The sequence below is a fragment of the Aethalodelphis obliquidens genome, unplaced genomic scaffold (genome assembly GCF_003676395.1).
Source record: "Aethalodelphis obliquidens isolate GAN/ISIS:26980383/991018 unplaced genomic scaffold, ASM367639v1 scaffold8, whole genome shotgun sequence".
NCBI classification, from domain to species: Eukaryota; Metazoa; Chordata; class Mammalia; order Artiodactyla; family Delphinidae; genus Aethalodelphis; species Aethalodelphis obliquidens.
The window spans coordinates 57,350,831-57,372,954 of NW_020837952.1; the positions used below are offsets into that span (position 1 = coordinate 57,350,831).

The following is a 22,124-nucleotide window of genomic DNA, read 5'->3' on the forward strand; positions in this document are numbered from 1 at the left end:
ACCACTGTGCCACCAGGGAAGCCCTGTCTGGCTTTTTTTAATCAGTATTATTTTAGTGAGATTCACCTATGGTGCATATTGTAAAAATTCGTTCATTTTTATATAGTAATTCCAGCATTCCCTTCTATAAATATTCCACAACAGCGGCATGGGACAGAGGCAGGAGCGCAATCTGCCCCAGACGCAGGTAATAAGGAGGTGTAGTCTCATTCTCTCTCCTCCCTTTCTACCCAGAGGCAACCACTTTCATGAAGTAGTATAATTTTACGATATAGGGCATTAATTTTTTTAAATGTATCAAACAGTGCATATTATTTTGCAAACTTGTTTCTTTCACTCAGCAGTGTTTTTTGAAGATTTACTCAGTGGATACAGGTAGCTTCTGCATCCGGTTTACTCACTGTAACTGCTACATGAGATCTCACTGCATGCACGTGCCATCATCTAACTATTCTACTTACATTTGGTTATTTCTTAATTTCCTGGTATCCCTCATCAGGCTGCTGTTGTACATGTCTCCTTGTGTACACATACAAGTTTCTCTCAAGTAGATCCTTAGAAATGGAATTTGGGGTCACGGGCTACGTGCATTTTCAGCTTTCTCAGTACCTGCCAAATTGCTGTCTATAGTGGCTTTTAGTAGTTTGACATCCCTCCAGCAACGTGTAAGACGTGCCAGATTCACCTCTTTCCTGGTGTCACCTCTTTTAATCGTATTTGCCAGTCTGGTCTGAAATGGTATTATCTGTGGTTGTATTTCACATTTCCTTATTTTCCAGTAAAGTTGAACATAATTCCTTTTTTTTTTTAAATTAATTAATTTATTTTTGGCTGTGTTGGGTCTTCGTTGCTGTGCACGGGCTACCTCTAGTTGCGGCGAGCGGCAGCTACTCTTTATTGCGGTGCGCGGGCTTCTCATTGTGGTGGCTTCTCTTGTCATGGACCACGGGCTCTAGGCGCGCGGGCTTCAGTAGTTGTGGCACGTGGGCTCAGTAGTCGTGACTCGCAGGCTCTAGAGCGCAGGCTCAGTAGTTGTGGCACACGGGCTTAGTTGCTCCGCGGCATGTGGGATCTTCCCGGGCCAGGGCTCGAACCCGTGTCCCTTGCATTGGCAGGTAGATTCTTAACCATTGTGCCACCAGGGAAGCCCGAACATAATTTCTTTTTGCTCTTCAGGTCTCCTCTTCTGTGAACTGCCTGTTTATACCCTTTGCCCAGTTTTCAACTGGATGTATATTCTCAACATGAATCCTTGTTATATATGTCGCAATGTCTTTCTACTCTCTCACCTTGTCGTTAACTTTTACGGTATTTTTGGTCATTGTTTTTCACTTTTTATTTTGAAATAGGCAAGTTTTCTTATGGCTTGTGCTTTTTGTGTCAAGAAATGCTCTCCTGTGTTTAATTTTCCTTTAAAAAATATGGCTCCTTAGGCAAACGGATTTAGATCACTTAGAATCTTGGTGCACGATGGTGGCCTAACTGTGCTTCCACCCCGTCCTGTCCCCTGCCCTCCCCAGACTAACTCCTATCGTGAAAGCTGGGTTTGTCACACGCATACACATGCCCACACGTTCCATTTACTGGCTTTTGAACTAAGGGCGTTAGATTTTTTCACTCGATGTCACTACTGATCCATCCACGGCGTGCACGGTGCGTGCCGAGCCGCAGTGGATGCACTGTCACTGCTGTGTAACGTTGCATTGTGCGGCTTGGCTCCTGATCCATTTTCCTGATGGCCTGTGGGTCACTTCTAGGTTCCTGCCATCAAACAGTGCTGCTAGGAGTGCCTTCTGCCATGCTTCCTGGGGGTTTTCCAGTCTGAGCTTTTAGAATGGAGTTGATAAGTTTGTGAGCTCCTGGCCCATAGCTGAGCTCCTTTTAGTGGGAATAGCCTGGTGCTGAGCAGGCCTTCCTATGTGGGGGTCACAGGCTGCCCAGGCAAAGGCATCTGTGATCTTGCAGACACCAAATCACGGTGCTCAGGGACCTGGAGCCTGTGTAATCTTAGGGTTGGCGTTTGAGTCTGGGGGGAAATTTCCTTTTTCAGTAAGCAGCAAGTAGAGGCCCCCAGGCCCTTCCCTGCACCTGGAGCTGCTCTGAAGGGCTGAGCAGGGGCGGGGCACCCTCCTCAGTCCCTGGGTCCCAGGAGTCAGGCACTGCCGACCTGTTGTGAGGTTAAGGAAACGAGATCTGTGCTGCTTCTCTCAGTCTGATCTGAAGCTTGGACCCGCATTAGCTAGGAAGGAACAAGGGCCAGCCCCGGGTGGCCTGGAGGGAAGGAACACCCAGGCCAGAAAACCTTGGACAGACCCCTATTCGGCTCCAAGCTGCAGTTTCTCCGTCTCTCAAATATCACCTGTGAAAAGTCCTGTTTGAACCTCAAGACTCAGCTCTCGCACCCGTCACTCTTGAAGGCTTCTCTGACCTCACTGCCCACAGTCCCCACTTTGGACCACACATGGTCTCCTGCACCAGGCTGGGAGCTCTCCGAGGGCTGCACCTGCAGCCCCAGAGCTCAAAACAGGGCCAGGCAAGGAGATGGGGGTGGAGTTGGTCGGACCTCCACCTGCTTTATCAGCTGGGAGGAGGGGAGGGCAAGGGCCTGGGCATCGCTTCTGCCACCCGCCCTAGAAAGATGCTGGAGTAGTCCGTGGCCAATAAAGACACACTGCCCCCTAAAAAACGTCGGAGGGACCTCTCTGCTCCTGTGCCTGCTGTCTAGGAGGGGCAGTAAGAAGTGCTGGGCTATCCTCACACCGCTGTGGCAGCCGGAGGGGAGGACCCCAGGGGTGGTGCCCTCCACTCTGGGCCCCATGGCAGCTTCCCAGGCAGGCCCAGGGGCCCCTGCCTGTGCAGCCAGCAGGGCCTGTGGCAAACTCTGGACACCGTCCAGCTCAGCCAGGCCCACCAATGGGGCAATGAAGGGGCCAGTGGAGCAGCAGCCCAGAGGTCGGGTAAAGGGTGAAGTGGGGCCAGGCAGGTGAGACAGGCCGCAACTCAGATCCTCCCCTGCCCGGAGCAGGAGTCCCACCACCCTCCCCGACCCCTATGGGTCGCTGCCCCTCCTGGGTACCACCCACCCAGCTGTCCCATGGGAGCCGGCATGCCCACAACAGAGGAAGCATCCAGGTCTGCCCCAGGTCATGACACAGGGCTGGCCCGGTGGCTCTTCTGCAAGATGGACTGCCCCCCTACTACAGACCAAGATGGGGTCACAGTGGCCATGCTGAGGTGGGACCCCAGGCACCAAGACCTTGAGAACAGCCCACTTTAGGTGAAAAGCTTCTCAAGTCTCCGCTGCTGGTACACATGACTTTATTTGTGAAGCCCCGGGCACAGCCCAGACACACAAAGAGCATGAGAGGAAGCAAGGTGTCACAGGGCATGCCCAGCCCCCACCCGGCCCCTGCCCCAGATCCTTAAGGGTGCCCAAGATGCAGCTCAGGCATCAGTGGGCCCTGGCCCTGCCCCCCCAGGCTGGAGAACAGGTTTGGGCCTGCCCAGATGCCCCCTCCAGCTCAGCACGCAGGCCTGTCACAGACACTTCCGCAGCCAGAGAAGGGCCCACCGGGCACAGAGCCGGCACCGTCCAGGCAAGTCCAGCGCCTAGACCCTAGCGTCTGCCCACTGGCTTCTCTTCCTGTCCACACGGTGTGGGTGCCAGGGTCTTGCCCTCTGCTCGCGGCCCCACGCACAGCAGTCTCTGGCCCTCGGGCTGAGGGCTCAGCACAGCGTGGGTGGATGGTAGGAAGAGTGGCGGCTGCAGGACCGGGACTTGGCGACAGGAAGCAGAGGCAGCCATCGGGTGAGCAGCCCCAGGCAGGGCAGGAAACACCCAGCCACAACACGGAGGGAACAGCACACGGACAGCAACACCCCAGGCTTTGGTGCAGCCCCAGAGGATAAGGAAGGCGAGGTGGGTGGGGACAGCCACCAGGGCCTGGCGCCTGCGGCACAGATCAGCAGAGCGTCCTCAGATGGCGGTGAGTTTAATGGCAGAGCAGCCTGCAGCCCTTCCGCCTGGGGGCCAGCTCCCCTCCAGCGGGACCAGGGCCAGGCCAGCAGGGAGACGTTAAAAATGCGAACCCCGACACGAAGCACACACCTGCACATACGCCGCACCAACACACGTACTCAGGAGACACGACACACGCGACAAAGACCGTCCCTGCTGCTGGCCAGAGTCCTTCCTCTGAGTCCCTTCCCAGGGCACCGGTCCAGGCCGAGGGATGGGGAGAGACCAGATTGCGTCTAGACCTTGTAGAGCGTCTGCAGTAGATTGTGGCGGGCAAAGGAGCAGGATTCCAGGGCGCCATTGGGCCTGCGGGGAAAGAAGGGTCAGCAGGTGGGGCGGGCACCTCTGGGGGCCAGGAAGCTCAGGCTACAGCAGGGCCAGTTTCCCCCCTGTGAAGATGGAGTGGGGGCCGTTTCTGAGGTCAAAATATACACCCGACTCCATCGTTCTCATTTTCACAGTGACTTTGCAAGGGAGACGGTAGCTCCCACCTTCTGCAGGTGGGGGTAGGTGGGGCTAAGAGGGGCGGGTGATACACCCGAGGCCACATGGCCTAGAGCTGGCCAGAATACAGGCCCGCCGAGCCGGCAGGGAACCTGGGCCTCTGCTCTCCACCAGACAGGCTCTCCGAGGCCTCTCCAGTGTGCACAGGGCCAGGGAGCCCTCAGCAGCTGCTAGTGCACATGTAAGAGTGGACCACAGGAGTCCCACCTGGGCCCCTACGAGTAACAGGTTACCATCAAGATCATTAGTCTCACTGCAGAGAAAGAAACTGGTGAAAGATGCTCAGGGGGATGGGTGAGCCTGTGGTGCAGCCAGGACCGAAGCCCACAGACACCTTACCTGGTCCCGTCCGGGCTTGGATCCCAGACCACTGGGCTGGGACTTGAGGGAAGGGGGCATGCATATCACTCCACCGTCGCTCAGTCACCCCCAAGCCCTGGGGGCAGCTCTTACCAAGCCCCCCTCTTTTAAAGTGGAATAGACTGAGGCCTGCACTGGAAGGCAGGCAACAAGCCAGGAGGAGGCAGCCTGTCAACTGACCATCAAGGGCGAGGGTGTCCATGCCCAGCCCAAGGGCCACACAGGGGATGATGGGAATGCAGAGCGAACAGTCCCAACCAGGGGTTGGAAGGAGACAGAGGGAGCCGGGCTTCGTCAGGGGTTGGCAGGCGGGGGCTAGGGCCACCACGTGGGGACACCCCAGACAGTCCAAGCGAAGGCCCACGGGTTGAGGCAACATCTCCTGCAGAGGGAACAGGTGTGGGGAGAGTGCACCTCGCTGCGGGGAGGCCAGGCTGCAGCCAGCATGAGATCCAGGACCAGGGTTTGGACTTGCCCTGGACTCCAGCAGAGGAGCAGCTGCAGTGCAAGGGGCGGTTTGGGTGGGGGGAGTGTGGTGGCAGAGAGGGGGGCAGACACGGCGAGGGAGTCAGGCCCAACTAAGGAGGCGCTGCTATGCACACGGAACTAAGAGATGTCAGGTGGCAAAGAGGCCGAGATGCCAACTAGGTCCTGGGGGACCGGCGCATGCTCCTCACCCCCCACCCCAGGCGGGCTGCCCCACGACACTTCGTCCCACGCTCTAAGCACCCTGACTGATGGTCTGGACCCGCCAGTGTTACATGTCCCCCAGGGTGCGGGCACCTCCTTTCTCCTACACCCCCTCCCACTTTCCCCCAAGGCGACAACCTCACCCACCCCTTGGTTGGGCAAATGGGGAGACTGAGGCCTGGGGATGGCCGGACGTCAGCTGGGGGCCACGCAGGGCCTCAGTGAGGATGGGGACAAGCCTCCCAACCCGCCCCTGAGGGGCCCTGAGGTCTGGAGGCTCCTTCCTACTCGACTGTGGCCAGCGCCCCACCTTTCCCAGGACGCTCCAGGAGGAGGCCAAGGTTTCGTGTGTCTGGGCACTTGGCGTCCCCAGGAGAGGGGCCTGCGGCTGTGGAAGGCCGAATGGGCAGACCCCTTTGGCCTAGGTAGCTGGGGGAACGAACACAGAACTGCTCCCAGAGACGCTGCCGGGTACAGGACCTGGGGCAGCAGCACGACCGTGGGCCAACACCTCCTTTGACCCGGAGCTCGCTTCCTCGTCTGCAAGATGGGGCCAGTGCACATCCCCTGTCTCTCTCAGGGAGACACTGTCCCCGAGCCCTGTGTCCTCAGCTGGGCACAGGGGTGGTGAGACTCAAACACAGATGCCGAGAGCCCGAGAGGTGTGAGGGCCTCTGACACGCCCCAGTCACCAGGCCAGGGAAGCCTCAGCTGACCAGAGGCCTGCACGCGTGGTCACTGGCCGCGTGAGCTGACGAGGGCACACTCACTTGGTCACGAATGCCAGCAGCAGAGGAGCAAGGGCCTTGGGGAAGTACTCCTGCTGCACCATGTGATTCAATGCCATCAGGGGGCCGTACAGGTTGGCAATGGCCTTGATCTTGTCTTCACTCTGCAAGGGGAACACACAGCAGAAGGCAGCGTGAGCTTCAAAAGGTCACCTGGGGGACCCCAGGTCTCCACCACCTGGCCCCTGCTGACAGCCCCACGGCCAAGGTCAAGCTGAATCCTAAATCCTGTCACGAAGGCCGAGGCTGCTTAAGCAGACCCAGGCCTGGGGCCAGTGTGGGTGACAGGCCCCGGCAGGACTCGAGGTCCGGGATGCTGCTGCCTTTGGTGCACCCCCGCCCCCCCCCCCCCGGGGCCCGCGCTCCTTCCAGCGCACCTTGAGCAGCCCCATGTGGATGAGGAGCCTGGTGAGGAAGGCATTGGAGTTGAAGGAGGATGAGCTGAAGGCCTTCTTCATCAAGGTATCTGCAAGGCAGAAGCAGCAAAGAGGCCTAAGGGCCCGCAGCCCCTGAGCACACAGGCTGGGCCCTGTCTCCTGCGCTCATCAGGAGGTGAACACGGGGGGTGGGATGTGGACACAGGTGGCAGACTGAGGGGACAGCTAGCACCAGGCGAAGGGCTCAACCTGCCAGCTGTGATACCTTGGCCCTTCTCTGTCCTGGCCTCACAGATAAGACGGGCTTGGGCAGAGATTAAGTGAGGCAGGTCACCGCTGGGGGAGGTTTCAGCCATTCTGGGGGTGGGGTTGGGGGAATGGATGGGAAGGGACGGGGGGAGGCATGGCCAAGGGCCCGCAGGGACCGCCTGGGCCCCTGCCTCCGAGCGAGCGAGGCTGTTCTGGGAAACCGAATTCAGGTAACCCGTTCCCACAAACGCCCACGGTGCGGCGGGGCTCTCAGGGAGCAGACACGGAGACTCCCACCCCCACCCCACCCAGCCTCCCCCCCCATGGACCCTCCCGTCTCAGTGTCACCGACAACCCTGGAGAAAGCCTCCCAAGTGTTTCCACTCCCTTCTACCTTTTCCCTCCCCCCTCTGCCTGGCCCAACCTGGCCACACTAGAGATCCTGGGAAGCCTTGGGAAAGATGCGGGGAAAGCAGGGGGACCTCCAGGTGGAGGGGACTGTGTGTGCACAGGCTCAGAGGTGGGGACAAGGGCTCGGCTCTCATCACCCCTCCTCCGAGAGGTCCGACCTTCCTGCGGTGGGCGCCACCTGGCCCGAGTTCTCACCGTATAGAACTGTATGGCTTTGGGAAAGGCCTCAGTTTCCCCAACTGCAAAAAGCAGAGAGGCGAGCACCCGGCCGGCTCTAAGGCAAGAACCCAGTGGAAGAGCAGGTGAGAGGAGAATGTTCCGACCCGAGCCCCGGGGGCAGCGAAAGGCAGGAGCCATCCGGGCCCCACCCACCCCACGCACCTACTGCATCCTGCACCGCCGACCTCACTGTGGCTTCGTCCTTGAACACGGAGGACACCTTCAGGAAGGCAGAGACCACCTTCTCCGGATCAGATGTGTCAGTCTGAGGACACAGGAGACAATGGCTGGTCACCAGGGGTGAGAGCCCCAGGGCCTTGGCACACAGTGGGGATGTGCCTGTGGCTAGAGGAGGCCTTGGCAAGAAATGGGCCTTCAATAGGCAAGGACAGGTCCTGCCTCGCCCCACGCTGTCTCCTCAGAGCCTGCACGGGCCCGGCCACAGCAGGTGTGCACACACACTGAGAGAATTCACGTTAAAAATCATTATCCCTGTGACCCGGAGATCCCCTTCCTGCAATCTAACCTGACGAAATAATCCAGAATGCAAACGATACTTAACACACAAGGAAACTGACCTCAATTTCCCTGACGACGGAGAAAAGTGGAAAGAATGTGAATCCACAGAAACAGTGGATGGCTTAAGTGCTACATCCACTCACTGAGATAAAGGGCACGAGAAGAATTTTACTGACACAGGAAAATGATGAATGGTATTAAGTGAAAAGGTGGGCCACATGGAGGTTTGCATCATATAATCTCATTTATCATGGGGGAAAAAAATAAGAGTACAGAAAAATATAAACGGGGGATAAAAAGCAAAAATATCAAGGCAGCTCTGCGAGTGGCCCCTTTTATTTCTCTGCATAGACATACCTCAGAGATACTGCGGGTGTGGCTCCAGACCACAGCAATAAGGCAAATACCGCAACAAAGCGAGTCATGTGGATTTTCTGGTATCCTAGTGCATTGTTTAAGTCTGTTAAGTGTGCAACAGCATCAAGTCTAAAAAAGCCACATACATGATTTAAAAAGCACTGTATTACTAAAACATGCTGTCATCTGAGCCTTCAGCAAGTCATAATCTTTTTGTTGGTGGAGGGTATGAAATACTGTGAGAATTACCAAAATGTGACGTTATCTAGAGACATAAAGTGAGCAAATGCTGTTGGAACAATGGCACCAATAGACGTGCTCGACACAGGGAAGCCACAAACCTTCAATTTGCAAAAAACGCAGTAACCGTGAAGCACAGTAAAACAAGACGTGCCTGTTTTTATCATTTAACCTCTGTAAGCCTCAGTTTTCTCGTCGGTAAAATAAGAGTGGAAGGATCTACACTCCGGTTGCCAAGAAGGTTAGATAAAATCATGCCCAAGTATTCAGAGCAGCAGCCAGCAGACAGGAGGTGCTCGATAACTGTCTCCGAATGAACGAAGTAACGACCCAACCAACGAACAAGTGAGGCTGGAGCAAGAACGCAAGTAGAGCGGGACCTGCACAGGGGCCGGGGGCGGGACAGCTGTTCTAGAAGCAGCTGGTCCTGCAGAACACACAGAGGGAAGCCTAGGTGCGTGTGCTCACATGAGAGTCCTGGGAAGATTCCCGAATTCCAGTCATCACTGAGGTGCCACAGGCTTACCCTTCCTCACAGCCCAAGTGTGTTCGCAGTGGGCGCAGACATCTGCAACCACTGGTCACACCCATTTACATGTGTGTGTGTGTCTTACAAAAAAACAACACGTGGTAGTCCCCGCCCCCCACATCGACAGTGCCCCGCCCCCCCAAATCCCGTGCTCTGCCTGAACCTTTGCTCCGGCAGCTCCGGAAGCCAAGGCCGGAACAGGTCTGGTGTCGGAAGTGCTGTTACCTGTTGGGCTATCAGCACGGAACTCTTGGGCCCGAGGCGCAGCAGCTTCTCCGGGGAGGGGAAGGCCAGGAAGGTGGAGACGTCTGCAGGAGGCGGGGAGGACAGGACAGGAGCTGGTTCCTGGGGGACAGGTGGCACAGGTGGCTCTGTAGAGGTCCAGATCCAGACTCCTTACCCAGAACATATGCCCCTCATGCAGGCCAGTCAAGGCTCAGAGTCCAGAATTCCCCAAAGTTCCCCAAGGGTGGGGTGCCCACAGATGCTGGCCCTGGTCGGCTCCTTGTGTAAGAGCCTCTGGGGTCGGGGCAAGCCACCTCCCTCAGACTCCAAGAGCCTGGTGCAGCCAAGTGGATCCTCGCCATGACGTGTGATGCTGCAGAAGCGACTCCAGGGCTGAAGTGGCCTCACCAGGAACTAGAGCCTCAGCCCGGGTAAGCACTGCTGGCGAGCACCAGAGGCGCCCAAAGAACCAAAGACGCCCAGCCATTTCTGGAACTGCTTCCATAAAACTGGACAATAAGCCAAATTCAACAGCTGCTGAATCTGTCCAACCCAAAGTCCTCCCAAAGCTCTATTTGGGAACCTCTGAGGGAACAGACGTGGCAGCCCTGAGTCCACCAGCCTCCCGGCCAGGAAAGGAACACCAAGTGTCCAAGCTGAGTCACCAAGCCAGCCAGTCTCTGGAATGGGGGCCATCCTTATGGGTCACCAAGATGAGTAGGAAAAAAAACTTCTAGTTATGCTTGTTTTTTACCCTATTCTTTTAGAAATACTTATATACCCCCAGCACAGTGGAAAATCCTGTATAACTTTACAGTTGGCCCTCTGTATCCGCGGATTCAACCAGCTGAGGATCCTGCAGCACTGCAGTATACAATTACTGACTGCGTGTAACGTAGCAGCGTCACGCGTGTTATAATTTATAGATGAATAAACACATCTAGACTGAGGTACGTACAAATACAACTACGTTGGGATGATTTCCTCTTTCCACAAAGAGTGTGCAGTCAAAACTAGTTTGCAGTCACTGCCTAAGAGGATCCCACACCCATGACCCCCGTGAAAAACGTCTCAAGATTTCATGCTCGGGGGACCAGGGCTCTGATATGGCAACCACGGGACTCACCCCACCGTCAGGATCCAGCATCTTCCTGGGCGGTGCGGTCGGCCGCTCCCTTCGCTCTCCCGGCTGTGGCTCCTCCTCCTCCTCCTCCTCCTCCTCCTCCTCGTCCTCGTCCTCGTCCTCGTCATCCTCACCCTCATCATCACTGCAGAGGACAGGGTTGGCTAAAGCAGACCCTCCCTGCCCAGTGGCCCACGATGGCTCCGAGAACCCAAAGGCCCCAGCTGGGCAGGAGCCTGCACAGGGCGAGGGGCGCAGCTGCCGCCAGGGTGGGGACACGTAGAGTCACCAGGGAGCCCATCCCTCCTTGCTCATCACCCAGGGAAGCCCACGCTGCAGACAAGGAAGACCTCAATCTCGTCCCTGTCCCAAAGGAACCCACGGCCCCACTGGGGAGACAGAGAAGATGAAGAACACCGCCTGTCACAGCTGCGGCCCAGGGCCTGGCAGGAATACTGCCCAGGCTGAGACGCCCAGGACTGTGCTACCCACATCTCGCTGACCACAGGAAGCTATGGTTAAGGGCGAAGGAGGGGGCTGCCCTGCCTCTGAGGAAGGCTGTTCCATGTCCTCTGGACTGGGAGCCCCTTGAGCCCACCTTGGCATAGCTCCTAGCAGCGGCACTGGGCCTGGCCCTGAGGGACACAACCGACGACCTGACAAGTGAATGAAGCCAATGCAGAGACTGGAGAGGCAGGCGGAGATGGGTGCTGAGGGCTGAACCAACTCCCATCCCGATCGAGGAGGCAGCCCCCCACCACCCCACCCCCGGCCTCTGTGAACCCAGGAAGCCCCACTCGCCTGCATCAATCTCCTCCTACAGTCAAGCTCTAAGGCTGGTTTCAGGAACAATGCCGAGCCCCCCAGACCACTACCCACGCGTCACAACGTCACTGCTGCCCCACCTTGCCCGTCACATCACCTTGATGATCAAAGGTCATCCCTTCAGAGGCCTCCCCAACTCACCCACTCCAAAGGGTGACCGATCTCAGCCCCCATTTGTCCCTTTGCTATACATGTGATAACCTGATTATTCTGTCTCACTCCTTGATCCCTCGCCCGTGGCAACGAGGTCTCGTGAGTCAGAAACCTTGGCTGTCTTACTGTCATATCCCTAATGCCCAACACAGTGCCTGGCACATCACAGGGACTCAACCAACGTTTACTGAATGAATAAAAGTAGTAACAAAGGAGCCACTAATCCAGATTCCCCACCTGAGGGACGCCAGCACCTTGGCCATGTTGAAGCCATCCAGCACTTCCTGGAGCTGCTCACAGCCTTCTTCTCCCAGGTTGTTGCCTGCTCGCAGGGGAGGGAACAGAGGGTCAGGCCGGGGGCTGGGGCCCGCCCGGCAGGCCTGGGCCGAGGCCACCACCCCTATTACCATTGAGGTCCAGTTTCTCCAGCTCCACCTTGTCAGCCACGGCCTCAGCAACAGACAGAGCAGCATCCCTCTTGATTTCACCGAATGACAAGTTCAGCTCCTAAAAAATAATGGGAAGGGGTAGAGGCGGATGATAGAAACACGGGCCGGGAGGCCTGCCACTACCCTGAAGCCTCCGTTTCCCCCTAGTTAGGGTGCAGTATACTTCTGCTATATTGCAATGACCCGTACCACTCTCCTCCTCCTTTTTGAAAAATGAGAGACTGCAGCTCAAGAGGGGTGAAGAGACGTGCACGGAGTCACAGGTGGAGGGTGTAGAAGAAGTGGGCTATCAACCCAGGCCACCTGCCTTTGAAGGCTACAACCCTGCCACCTCCCCCCACAGCTGCTCTGCCCGCGCAGCTGTCACCCCGAGCGTGGGGGAGCCTGGACCCCGGAGGGAGGAGGCAGCCAGCCAGCCAGCACCTTCAGCTTCGGCAGGCCCCCGTGGACGGCGTCTGCGATGGCGACGGCGCCCTTGGAGCGCACCAGGCAGTCCCCGAAGTTGATCACCTCCACCTGCCGCAAGGCCTTCAGCGTCTGCGGGAAGTGAGGACCAGGGTGAGGGCCCTCCTCGAGCTGGTGCCACACCCCATATTGGTCATCACACCCTGTCCCTCCTGTATCCAGTCTGGGGGACTCATCAGCTCTTCTTGTTGCCCCCAGGTAGCCTCCTGGCCTCCGGCTAAGCCCCGTTTGTGGCTCCCTGTTACTCACGGGAGCACGTCTCAAGGAGTCAGCAAGGCCACAAGGACTTGCCTTCCCCCTCCAGCTCCTCCAGCCCTCCAACACACCTCGAACCCTGGCCTGTTCACACCAGGCCCAATGGAGCACGGCTCCTGCCATCTCTGGGCCTCCCCACGTGCTGCTGACCCCTCTGCCTGAAACACCCCTCCCGCCCTCCTTGTCCAGACAAAGTCCACTTGTCCTGGAGAACTTGGCCAAAATGTGACCTCCTCCAGGAAGCCTGCCCTGCGTCTGACTGGAACTTCCTGTGTGCTCCCCAACCCTTGCACACGTCTCTGCTAACACCCCACGGCAGGCCTACTAGACTCCTGTGGGGTCATGGGACACCCAGCCAGCCACTGTGCTCACGGCCCTGTGCTGTTGCCGATTAGCTACTTCCTCCCCTCCTCGAATTAGGGCTCCTTGAAGGCAGAGTCTTTGACTCAACTGTGTGTGGCCTGCACTTAGTACAGGGATGGGTGCTAGACTGGGGCTCAATCAACAGCTGACGAAAGAATCAGTGAGGAAACAGGCTGAAGCAGCCTCCAAGAGGCCTCTGAGAACAAAACCAGCACCGACAGCCAGGGTTGCATGAAGGCAGCTTAGGATGTGGTGGTATGGACACGCAGAGCTGCCCAAAAGGGCACAGGCTAGCTTGTGACATACGCCCCGCTCTGGAGATGTTCACATGGCTGAACCCATGGGATACACACCAAGTGGGCGGGTAGGAGGGAGAGGAGCCACCTGCTGATGGGTCCACCACAAAGGCAGCAGCCAGACCCAGTCTCCGGGGCCTGCTCTGGCCCAGCCGCACCCCCTCACCTTGGCCATGGCCACGGCACCCTTCTCGGTGAAGGTGTTGTCGTTCAGGTTGATGACCCGCAGCAGGGGGTTGATGGCGAACGCCTGGGCCAGGGCAGTGACACCGGGGTGATTGATCCCGTTCTGCGGCATGTGGACCTCCTCCAGAGTCCCGATGATCTGCGAGGAGCAGGAGGGAGACAGGTGGACCCCCAAGGAAGGGGGACAGCCCCAGGCAGGAAGGCAGCACTACACATCAGACACCAGAGGGACCTGCCCTTTTGGGGCCCGTTCAGGGCATGACCGCTTCCGCCTCTCCACAATTTCACAAGGGAGACCGACCTGGGATTAGGATCACCACTAGATAAGAGATGACCAGACATCAGAGGGGCTACGTAACCTGCCCAGGGTCACACAGCTCTGAGCACAGGTGTCTTCGTCTGGTACCTTCTGCACTGTGGGGACCCTGGGCTCTGGCCTGACAGTCAGCCCTGGCTCTACTCTATATAACATAGCTCTGCTTGGCCTTTCTCTCTTGGGGCCCTACTGCCTTATTTGCACAATATAACTGGCATCCCACACACCACCTCCTTTTCTGGGGGCGAGGAGGGTCTTTCGTCTCTCACTCTGGCTTTGGATGCCTCCCTTTCTCTGCCTGGAACTCTGTCTCCTTATGTTGTTGGCATTTTCCTGACAGGCCGACTCCTCATGCATTCAGCAGCTCTCATTTTGGATGCCTCCTCCCTCCAGGGAGACTTCCTGGATCAACCCCCCAGCACAATCCAGGGCTCTTCCTCTCTGCCCCCAGAGCACCTCATCCTTCCTCTGTCATGGCGCTCATCACTCTGGAGTAGCGAAGCCACCTTCTCGTCTGCACCCCAACAGCCCCCAAGAGCTCTAGAAGAGGCCCACGTCCCAATCGCCACTGCTACCCGGGACTGAGGACAGGCGGGCATAACTCTGTACCCAGGCACCTTCTGTTGTCTCTGGGCGCCCAGCACAGTGTGGGGGTTCACAAATAAATACAGGCAGCCCAACTGAGGCACATTCCAAGTCAGGGCCTCTTAATATTTTCTGTGCCATGGACCCGTCGGGCAATCTGGGAAAGCCCCAGGGCTCCCCTCCTCAGGATGATTTTAAATTTTAAGTTAAATTATATAGAATAACAAATTTATTCGGAAGACAATTATCAAAATATTAAGAGAAGCTGCCCAAATGTGTGCTGTAGTAACCTATGTACCTCTTAAGGCAATGAATAACAAGACCTAGGTGTACCATCACTGTGATCCTAATGTACGAGAAACAAAATTTCTATCTATCTCTAACAGCGATCACTTGACAGGAAAGTATCTGTGATTTCTCCTGGTAACAAAGTTACAGGAATTTCTAAAGCTGCTGAGGTTTACTGTCTATATTCACAGCGGAAGGTAACACTGTATTTAACTCTGGTAGTGATAACAATCATGCAATTTCCCCCCCAGCCATGTTCAAAGACGCCCTGAATTCTACCCACAGACCAGTGGGATCCCATGGACCCAAGTTAAGCGCCCCCCCTCTGCTTCTAAGAGCACCGAGGACGCCTGCTGAACGATGTACCCCGTCCCAGCACATGGAGGACAGCGACCAAGGGAAGGGGTGCAGAGAGGGCGTAATCTTTAATGTCACCGTGTCTATGAGGTGACCAGGCCACTCCAGCTACAGAGGAAGAGGCAGAAGCCCCTTGCAGCCAGGGGTCCAGTAAGACACAAGGCCCTTCTCCCCTGCAACGTCCGCTCTCTTGAGGCAGGTGGAGTGCCGGAAGCAGCAGGACCACGGGGGATGCTGCTGTGGCCTGAGCATGGTTAATGCTGCTAGAATATCGTCTGCCAAAGGAAATGCTTAAATTAAGAGAAGTAGGAGACAGACCCCCAATTTCCTAGCCCATGGGGCAGGTGCAGCCCTCTCACTAGCAGAGACTCAGCAGTGTCCTGGGCCCGCTGGGAGGAGCAAGGGCAAAGCAGAGGGAGCAGCGGGGACAAGGACATCCAGGGGCGTCTCATCCAGCCGCGGCTCCTGCTCCCGCCCTCCCCGCTGGCTCAAGGGCAAGTCTGATGGGCTCCACGGGCAGAAACCACTCACCCCAAAAGCCTCTGCTAAGGCAGTGGCTCCGTCGTTCTCCAGACGGTTTCTGCCAGCCATGAAGACCTTCAGGGCCAGCGGCTTGCCTTGGGCACTGGACTTCCGATGACACTCAGTCAGAGCTGCTGCCAGGATCTGGGGGGGAAAGGCAAGGGGCCCGGGCCTAAGGCAGGAGGCCCTGGTCTTCAACAAGCCATGAAACCCAAGGGTGGTGGACACGGGGACGAAGAGCTGTTCAGCAGCACAGCGTCATACCTCACCCACACCCAGCACCCTGCAGGGACAAGGGCTTTGACATCCACCACCGTGTCTGCATGTCTCGTCACCCCATGGGGTTTAGCCCCACAGCAGAGATGGGGAGCCTGAACCCGGGAGAAGGGAGACACCAACACTGAGTGGCCAACCTTAAGACAGGTCCTGGGGAAGGGGCCTCACAGCTCGCTTTACTGTCAGAAGCCCTCTGTCAGGTGGGGACCATCGCGATTCCCACTCTCCAGCTGAAGAAGCTCAGGCTCAGAGAGCGACAGAAACTCTCCTACATTCACTAAGTGGCAGACTCTGCACAGAACCCAAATCTTCCGGATCCTCCAGCATCTCTTCCACGCTCCACGATGCCTAAGGGGAGCCGGCCGAGGAGAGCAGGGCCCCGCCGCACCCATCTGACACACGCCCGTGCTCAGGCCAGCCACACGGCAGGGGCTCAGCTGCTGGGGGTGAAACCCTAAAATCTGGTTTGCCCTGACCTTGGGGTGGTGCCAGGAGGTAGCCTCTCTCCCGTGACACCAACAGAGCAGGAGTTTAAAAATGCTGTCGGTTGCTAGGTTGGAACTGGAGAGACCAGGGTAAATAAGACATCGAAGATTCAGGGGAAGTGCAGCAGAAGAGAGATAACGTTTAGAGCACCTACTAGGTCTGGAGCACTCTCGGCAAAGGTACTTTCACGCCTTGTTTCAACCTGAAAACGGGCCTGGGAGGCAGGTGGAACTGGCCTTACTCTATGACAAGGAAGCCGAGGCTCAGGGGGAGGCACATGAACTGGCTGAGCTCCCAGAGCAAATACGCGGAGGAGCTGTGACCGGCAGCTGGGTCAGTTTGCCTGCACGCAGCTCTGTTCTTGGGGCACATACAGGACACGGGACACCACCAGCCTGACTCCGTGATGGTGGTGGGTCACGCGTGTGCTCAGGGCAGAGACCGCCAACTTCTGCTGTAGACCAGCCTCAAGGAATCTTTGCAGAGGTGGCTCTCCCAGCACATCCCACTCTGGGCTGGGCTGGACCTGTCTTCAGTGCTGATGCAAACATTTTTATGTCTTAACACATACAGCCTATTGCCCCCTAGACTGGAGGAGCGCTGGCTGAGATGGGTGCACGAGCGTGACCTGCCCTCCCTCCTGCGGGCAGGAGACAGGCCGTCTGCAGGGGTGGCCCCTCTGGCTCCTCAGCCTGGGCCACCGCGAGCATCACGTAGGTGGCTCCTCTTGCTGCTCTGACCAGCCGTGTGGATGCAGGTTCAAATCCCACATCCGTCCCATGCTAGGTACATCATCTGGGGTGCTCAACCCAACATCGCTAAGCTCAAGTGTAGTTATCTGAAAACATGGGGACAGCGTCACCCACCTTTCAGTAAGGGCGAGAGAATTAAGGTAACACATCTTCAAAGAGAAGATGTCTCCGTTCGCTGTCTGTTCCTATGTCCTGGCCCTTTGCTCCTTTTGGTCAGAACATGAGGGAAGGAGGATGGGAATGCAGATTGGTGCTCAGCCTTTCTAGAATCTAGGCCTAAAGCAGCCAGAATGGACCAAGAAGAGAATAAACAGGGCTGGCCTCCCTAGGTGCCTTTCTACATGGACCAGCCTGACCTGCTGGCAGGATGGGGGAGGCACCCTGGGCAAGGTCCTAGCCAGGAACAAAGGTGAGCTGTGCCCAGGCCTCCCAGAGTGGTTTCTCTTTCTGGGCTCCCTCTCCCACGTGCACACGCCAGGCCTTACATGGCTCTGCCAGCTGTTCTGAGGGCACAGCAGGTCTAGTGATGCCCAAGCCCTGCATTCTGCAGAGCCAGCAGGTCGGAGCATGTATGCAATACTGCCTATGTGTTGCCACGGCAACACAAGAACTGAGGATGGTTGCTTGGCAACCCCACACTCACAGATTCCATCTCCTCTCCCCACTGGCCACAGGCTGCTGCCTTTGAGGCCCTTCTCCTTTGAAGAGAAAAACAACAGGCCAACCATCCCAGACGGTGGGTGGCCAAGGGCACATACTTCAGATGGACACAAATGTAGCAGGGGACTGGGCAGGGAGGGAGGCGGAGGACAATGGGGATGCGGGGAAGGGGGCTGCCGCACCCACCTTGCCGCCACCGACACCCATGCCACAGTTGTTGAGCTTGAGTTCGTGCAGGGTGAAGCAGGTGGAGCTCTTGAGCAGGGCCTCGAAGCCTCGCACGCCGTCGGGCCCGAACGCGTTGTCACTCAGGTCCAGCTCCACCAGCTGGGCCCCGGCTGTGATGAGTCCCTCCCCGAGTGAGATCTGGGCACAGAGGGAGCTCATGTCCGTTTCACAGACACGGACAAGGTGCTGCATCTATGCCAGGCCCCCCCTGCCCTCAGGGGGCATCCAGGCTGGTGGGGAACTGGCAGAGACACAGACCATTTCATTATAGAGCTGATCATGTTATATCAGACTGAAAACCCTGCAGAGAGCTCTTAAATCACCCAAATCAATTTATTTAACCTGCCCTCTAACCCCAGCCTCCTCTGGTTCTCGTCCATCCTTTGAGGCTGGTATCTAACTGGAGCAGCTCTCCAGGGGCTTCCTAAATCCCCCACGCAGGGAGCCCGCCCTCCAGGGCCTCCATGGGGACACCTGTCACAACCTGGATGACCCTTAACTGTCTGCCGGACTGAACTGCTTTGGAAATGAGGTTGGTGCCCAGGCATCTCAGGAGCACCAGTGCCGGCTAGATAAATGGAGGCCTGAGAAGGCAGCGCTGGCACATGGACAATTGTGCCAACAACTGACCACGAACCTCGCCCCAAGGACACTCTGGGCTAGAAGGATACACTGAGAGGCTGCCCGCTGCCAGCCCCGCCCCCTTCCCTTGAGCCATGTTCTGTCCTGTGACCCCTCCTATCCCTCCCACAAGTGCGCCTGTGCACACACAGGCTGGGAGCTCCACCCAAGAGGGGCTGAGCCCCAGGAATGGGGAAATGGAAAACAGGCAGAGGGAAGCCACCCACGATGAGAACCAAAGCAAAAAGAGTGGTATCAAATGTAAAATAGATAGCTAGTGGGAAGCAGCCGCATAGCACAGGGAGATCAGCTCGGTGGTCTGTGACCACCTAGAGGGGTGGGATAGGGAGGGAGGGTGGGTGGGAGGGAGAAGCAAGAGGGAGGAGATATGGGGATATATGTATATGTATAACTGATTCACTTTGTTATAAAATAGAAACTAACACACCATTGTAAACAATTATACTCCAATAAAGATGTTAAAAAATAAAAAGAGTGGTATCGGAGAAAGGGAAGGACCGGAGGGAGACAGGACAGCCAAGGCAGCCTGTGTGCAGAATGAGGTCGAGAGGGACCACAGGGTGCAGGGGAGGGAGGGGCCAGGACGAGAAGGGTAATCACGTAGGGAGTAAGATCCATGCTGCTTGCGGGCGAAACCACTAAGCTCAAGAGTGAACCCTGGGAAGTGTCTGCTGTACTTCCTGTCACCGGGCCGCCCGGTCTCACAGGGACTCTGAGTCCTCACTTCCTGGCTCCTGCTCGTCAGGACACAGGCGGAGGCTGTGCTCGCCTGGCTGCCTTTTCAGCATCTCAGGCACCCACAGGGCACTCAGTCTCCGGAAAGAAGAGGCCGTGAGAAAAAGTCCTGGGAAGTGCTAAAGGGGTCCCTGCAGCCGGCGGCACGAGCAGAGGCCCCATTCACTCACCAGGGCAGGTGGGATCTCAGACCGCAGCCTTCCCGTGAACATGTCGCTCCAGTGGCATCGCTTTGGAAAGAGGAAGAAAAGAGTTAGCTGAAACCCTTGGAGGTGGCCTTCGGGCAGCCCCTTGTCTCCACAGACTTGGATTACTGAGCACAACAAGACTGCTGAATTGGGGTGAAAAGTGGGACCAGCTCTGACCGAAGCTAATAGGACCTGGCAGCCCCTAAGGACCATGGGGGAATCAGCAGAAGTGTCAGGAAAACGTGCCATCTGTCCAACCCTCTGGTTCTCCAAGAGGGAAATCAGGCTGAGAGGGAAGGGACTGGCCCCAGGCCCGCTGGCAGGGCAGTGGCAGGACCAGGACCAAGACACTAGACTCTTGGCCCACTACTTCTCCCCAGTGCTAGTTTCCCACACTGTGTGGGCCACAGCGACATGATTTTGGGCGGTGGAGGAACAGAAAGGAAACAATACAGGATCCAGCAGTGAGGAAGTTACTCTTTTTTAAAAATATTAATTTATTTATTTATCTTTTTTTGGGCTGCACTGGGTCTTCGTTGCCGCGCGTGGGCTTTCTCTAGTTGCAGTGAGCAGGGGCTACTCTTGTGTTGCGGTGCGTGGGCTTCTCAACGCGGTGGCTTCTCTTGTTGTGGTGCGCGGGTTTCAGTAGTTGTGGCACATGGGCTTAGTTGCTTCGCAGCATGTGGGATCTTTCAGGACCAGGGTTCGAACCCGTGTCCCCTGCATTTGCAGGCGGATTCTTTTTTTTTTTTTTTGCGGTATGTGGGCCTCTCACTGCTGTGGCCTCTCCCGTTGCAGAGCACAGGCTCTGGACACGCAGGCTCAGCGGCCATGGCTCACGGGACCAGCCGCTCCGCGGCATGTGGGATCCTCCCGGACCAGGGCACGAACCCACAACCCCTGCATCGGTAAGCGGACTCTCAACCACTGCGCCACCAGGGAAGCCCTGCAGGCGGATTCTCAACCACTGCGCCACCAGGGAAGCCCTGCAGGCGGATCCTCAACCACTGCGCCACCAGGGAAGTCCCGGAAGTTACTCTCTTTTCAAGTCTCTTTTCAACCCTCCTGACCACCTCTAGAAGGCAGGCTCGGTTTGGGGCCGGTGGGTCTCACCCACCTCCCCACTTCCAGCTCATCTGCGTTTCTAACGAAGGGAGAGCAGGCTTCAGGCTCAGAGTCTCTGGATGGCAATGGCCTCAAACTAGAATTGAATAACACTCTTTTATTTCCTTTATGGTAAGGGATGCCATTTTCCAGTTATAGAAGGGATCGTGTTTGCTTTTAAATTACTTCAAAATGAGCTGATTTAAAGGAAATATTAGGTAAATGTCACAAAGGTAGTGGCCACGTGACTGGGTCATGTATCATGCTGGCCAGCAGAGTTGAGGCTCCAAGCACACAGCCCTACTCTCTAACTCTGGTTGCTGTGTCCACCAAAATATCAACTCTGGCAGCTCTAGCCTTTCCTGGGCCAAACCTGGAAATGATGGGACACAGGACAAGCAACTTTCCCCTGAAACCCAGTCCTTAAAATGTATGAACTAAACCCAACCTTAAGTACAAGAGAAGTTGATTTTTGCAGTAGAATTCTCACATCCTCCAATAATGCAAATCACTAACATACCGGGAGGCATTCTATATGGGTCTGCTCAGTGAGTTACACCTGCACACAGGTGCGCAGGGTCAGAACAGGTAGCCACAGCCTGAGCCCCTCCCAACAGACAGTGGCATCTCATCCTGAAGCTTCCCCAACCCAACTCTGATGGGCTGAGGTCAGCATGGGGCTCTGGGGCACAAGGCTGGCTTCTAGTCCTGCCTTAGCTGATGCAGGCCTGCCACTCCCTGTCTCTGACCCTTTGTATCTTATCTTTGAAATAGGCTTTAGGCCTCAATGATCTCCAAGTGGGCAGCAGAGCAGTCAAGAGACTGGGATGGTATCTGGGCTGCAATCCTGAGATGTGTGACCCTGGGCCACACTTTCCTCATCTGTCAAGACCTAACTTGTGCACGTGCTGCAAGAGTGGAAATAGCAACTTATCTCGCATCAGTACTGTGGCCAGAACAGCACCGGTGTCAAGGGCAGCTCTGGCCCTGCCGCTGCTCCCACCCTGGGCTCCTCCCAGCACTGAAGCAGGCTTGAGACACTACATGGGGCGATTCAAGGCCCTGGGTCTACACAGGGTGACAAGATGCATGCGGTATTCCCGCGGCTCAAGCTCTCTCACTACATGAGCCTGCATGTGGCCACCATGGCAACATCTCAGGGAGGAAAAACTTCTTTGCATAAAGGAGCCCAGTTTCAGAGCTGAGTCCAATGCAAGGCCTCATAATGCAGCAAATAAGGTGGTGGTGCTGGGGCTTGAACCCAGGTCCTTGGATGCCAAAGCTCAGCTGCTGCGGCCTCCATGCCCGGGCCACCTCTCCTCCGTTCCTGTCCTTCACAGGTCACTGAGGAGAGCTGAGTTCTTTCATAGGAAAATGTCCCAGC

At 56.7% G+C, this 22,124-nt stretch overlaps 1 protein-coding gene across 3 annotated transcripts in view; it reads right to left on the bottom strand.

Annotated features, from left to right (window-relative positions):
* Positions 1–1,258: 1,258 nt before the first annotated feature.
* RANGAP1 (Ran GTPase activating protein 1) overlaps positions 1,259–22,124 on the bottom strand; it is a 28,041-nt gene continuing 7,175 nt past the window's right edge. The window contains exons 4-17 of one of the 3 annotated variants that reach the window (XR_003433024.1): positions 19,619–19,678; positions 18,030–18,209; positions 15,679–15,813; positions 13,582–13,740; positions 12,460–12,573; positions 11,995–12,094; positions 11,825–11,909; positions 10,613–10,754; positions 9,487–9,606; positions 7,779–7,881; positions 6,738–6,826; positions 6,343–6,464; positions 5,063–5,264; positions 1,259–4,324 (exon numbers count right to left, since the gene is read on the bottom strand). Coding sequence is in view for 2 of the 3 variants with exons in the window: in XM_027107774.1 (XP_026963575.1) it covers positions 4,255–4,324; positions 6,343–6,464; positions 6,738–6,826; positions 7,779–7,881; positions 9,487–9,606; positions 10,613–10,754; positions 11,825–11,909; positions 11,995–12,094; positions 12,460–12,573; positions 13,582–13,740; positions 15,679–15,813; positions 18,030–18,209; positions 19,619–19,678 (1,479 nt within the window). In the remaining variant the exon portion in view is untranslated. Of the gene's footprint in view, positions 5,265–6,342; positions 6,465–6,737; positions 6,827–7,778; positions 7,882–9,486; positions 9,607–10,612; positions 10,755–11,824; positions 11,910–11,994; positions 12,095–12,459; positions 12,574–13,581; positions 13,741–15,678; positions 15,814–18,029; positions 18,210–19,618; positions 19,679–22,124 lie in introns of all 3 variants that reach the window. The other 2 variants (XM_027107775.1, XM_027107774.1) reach the window with 2 other exon arrangements.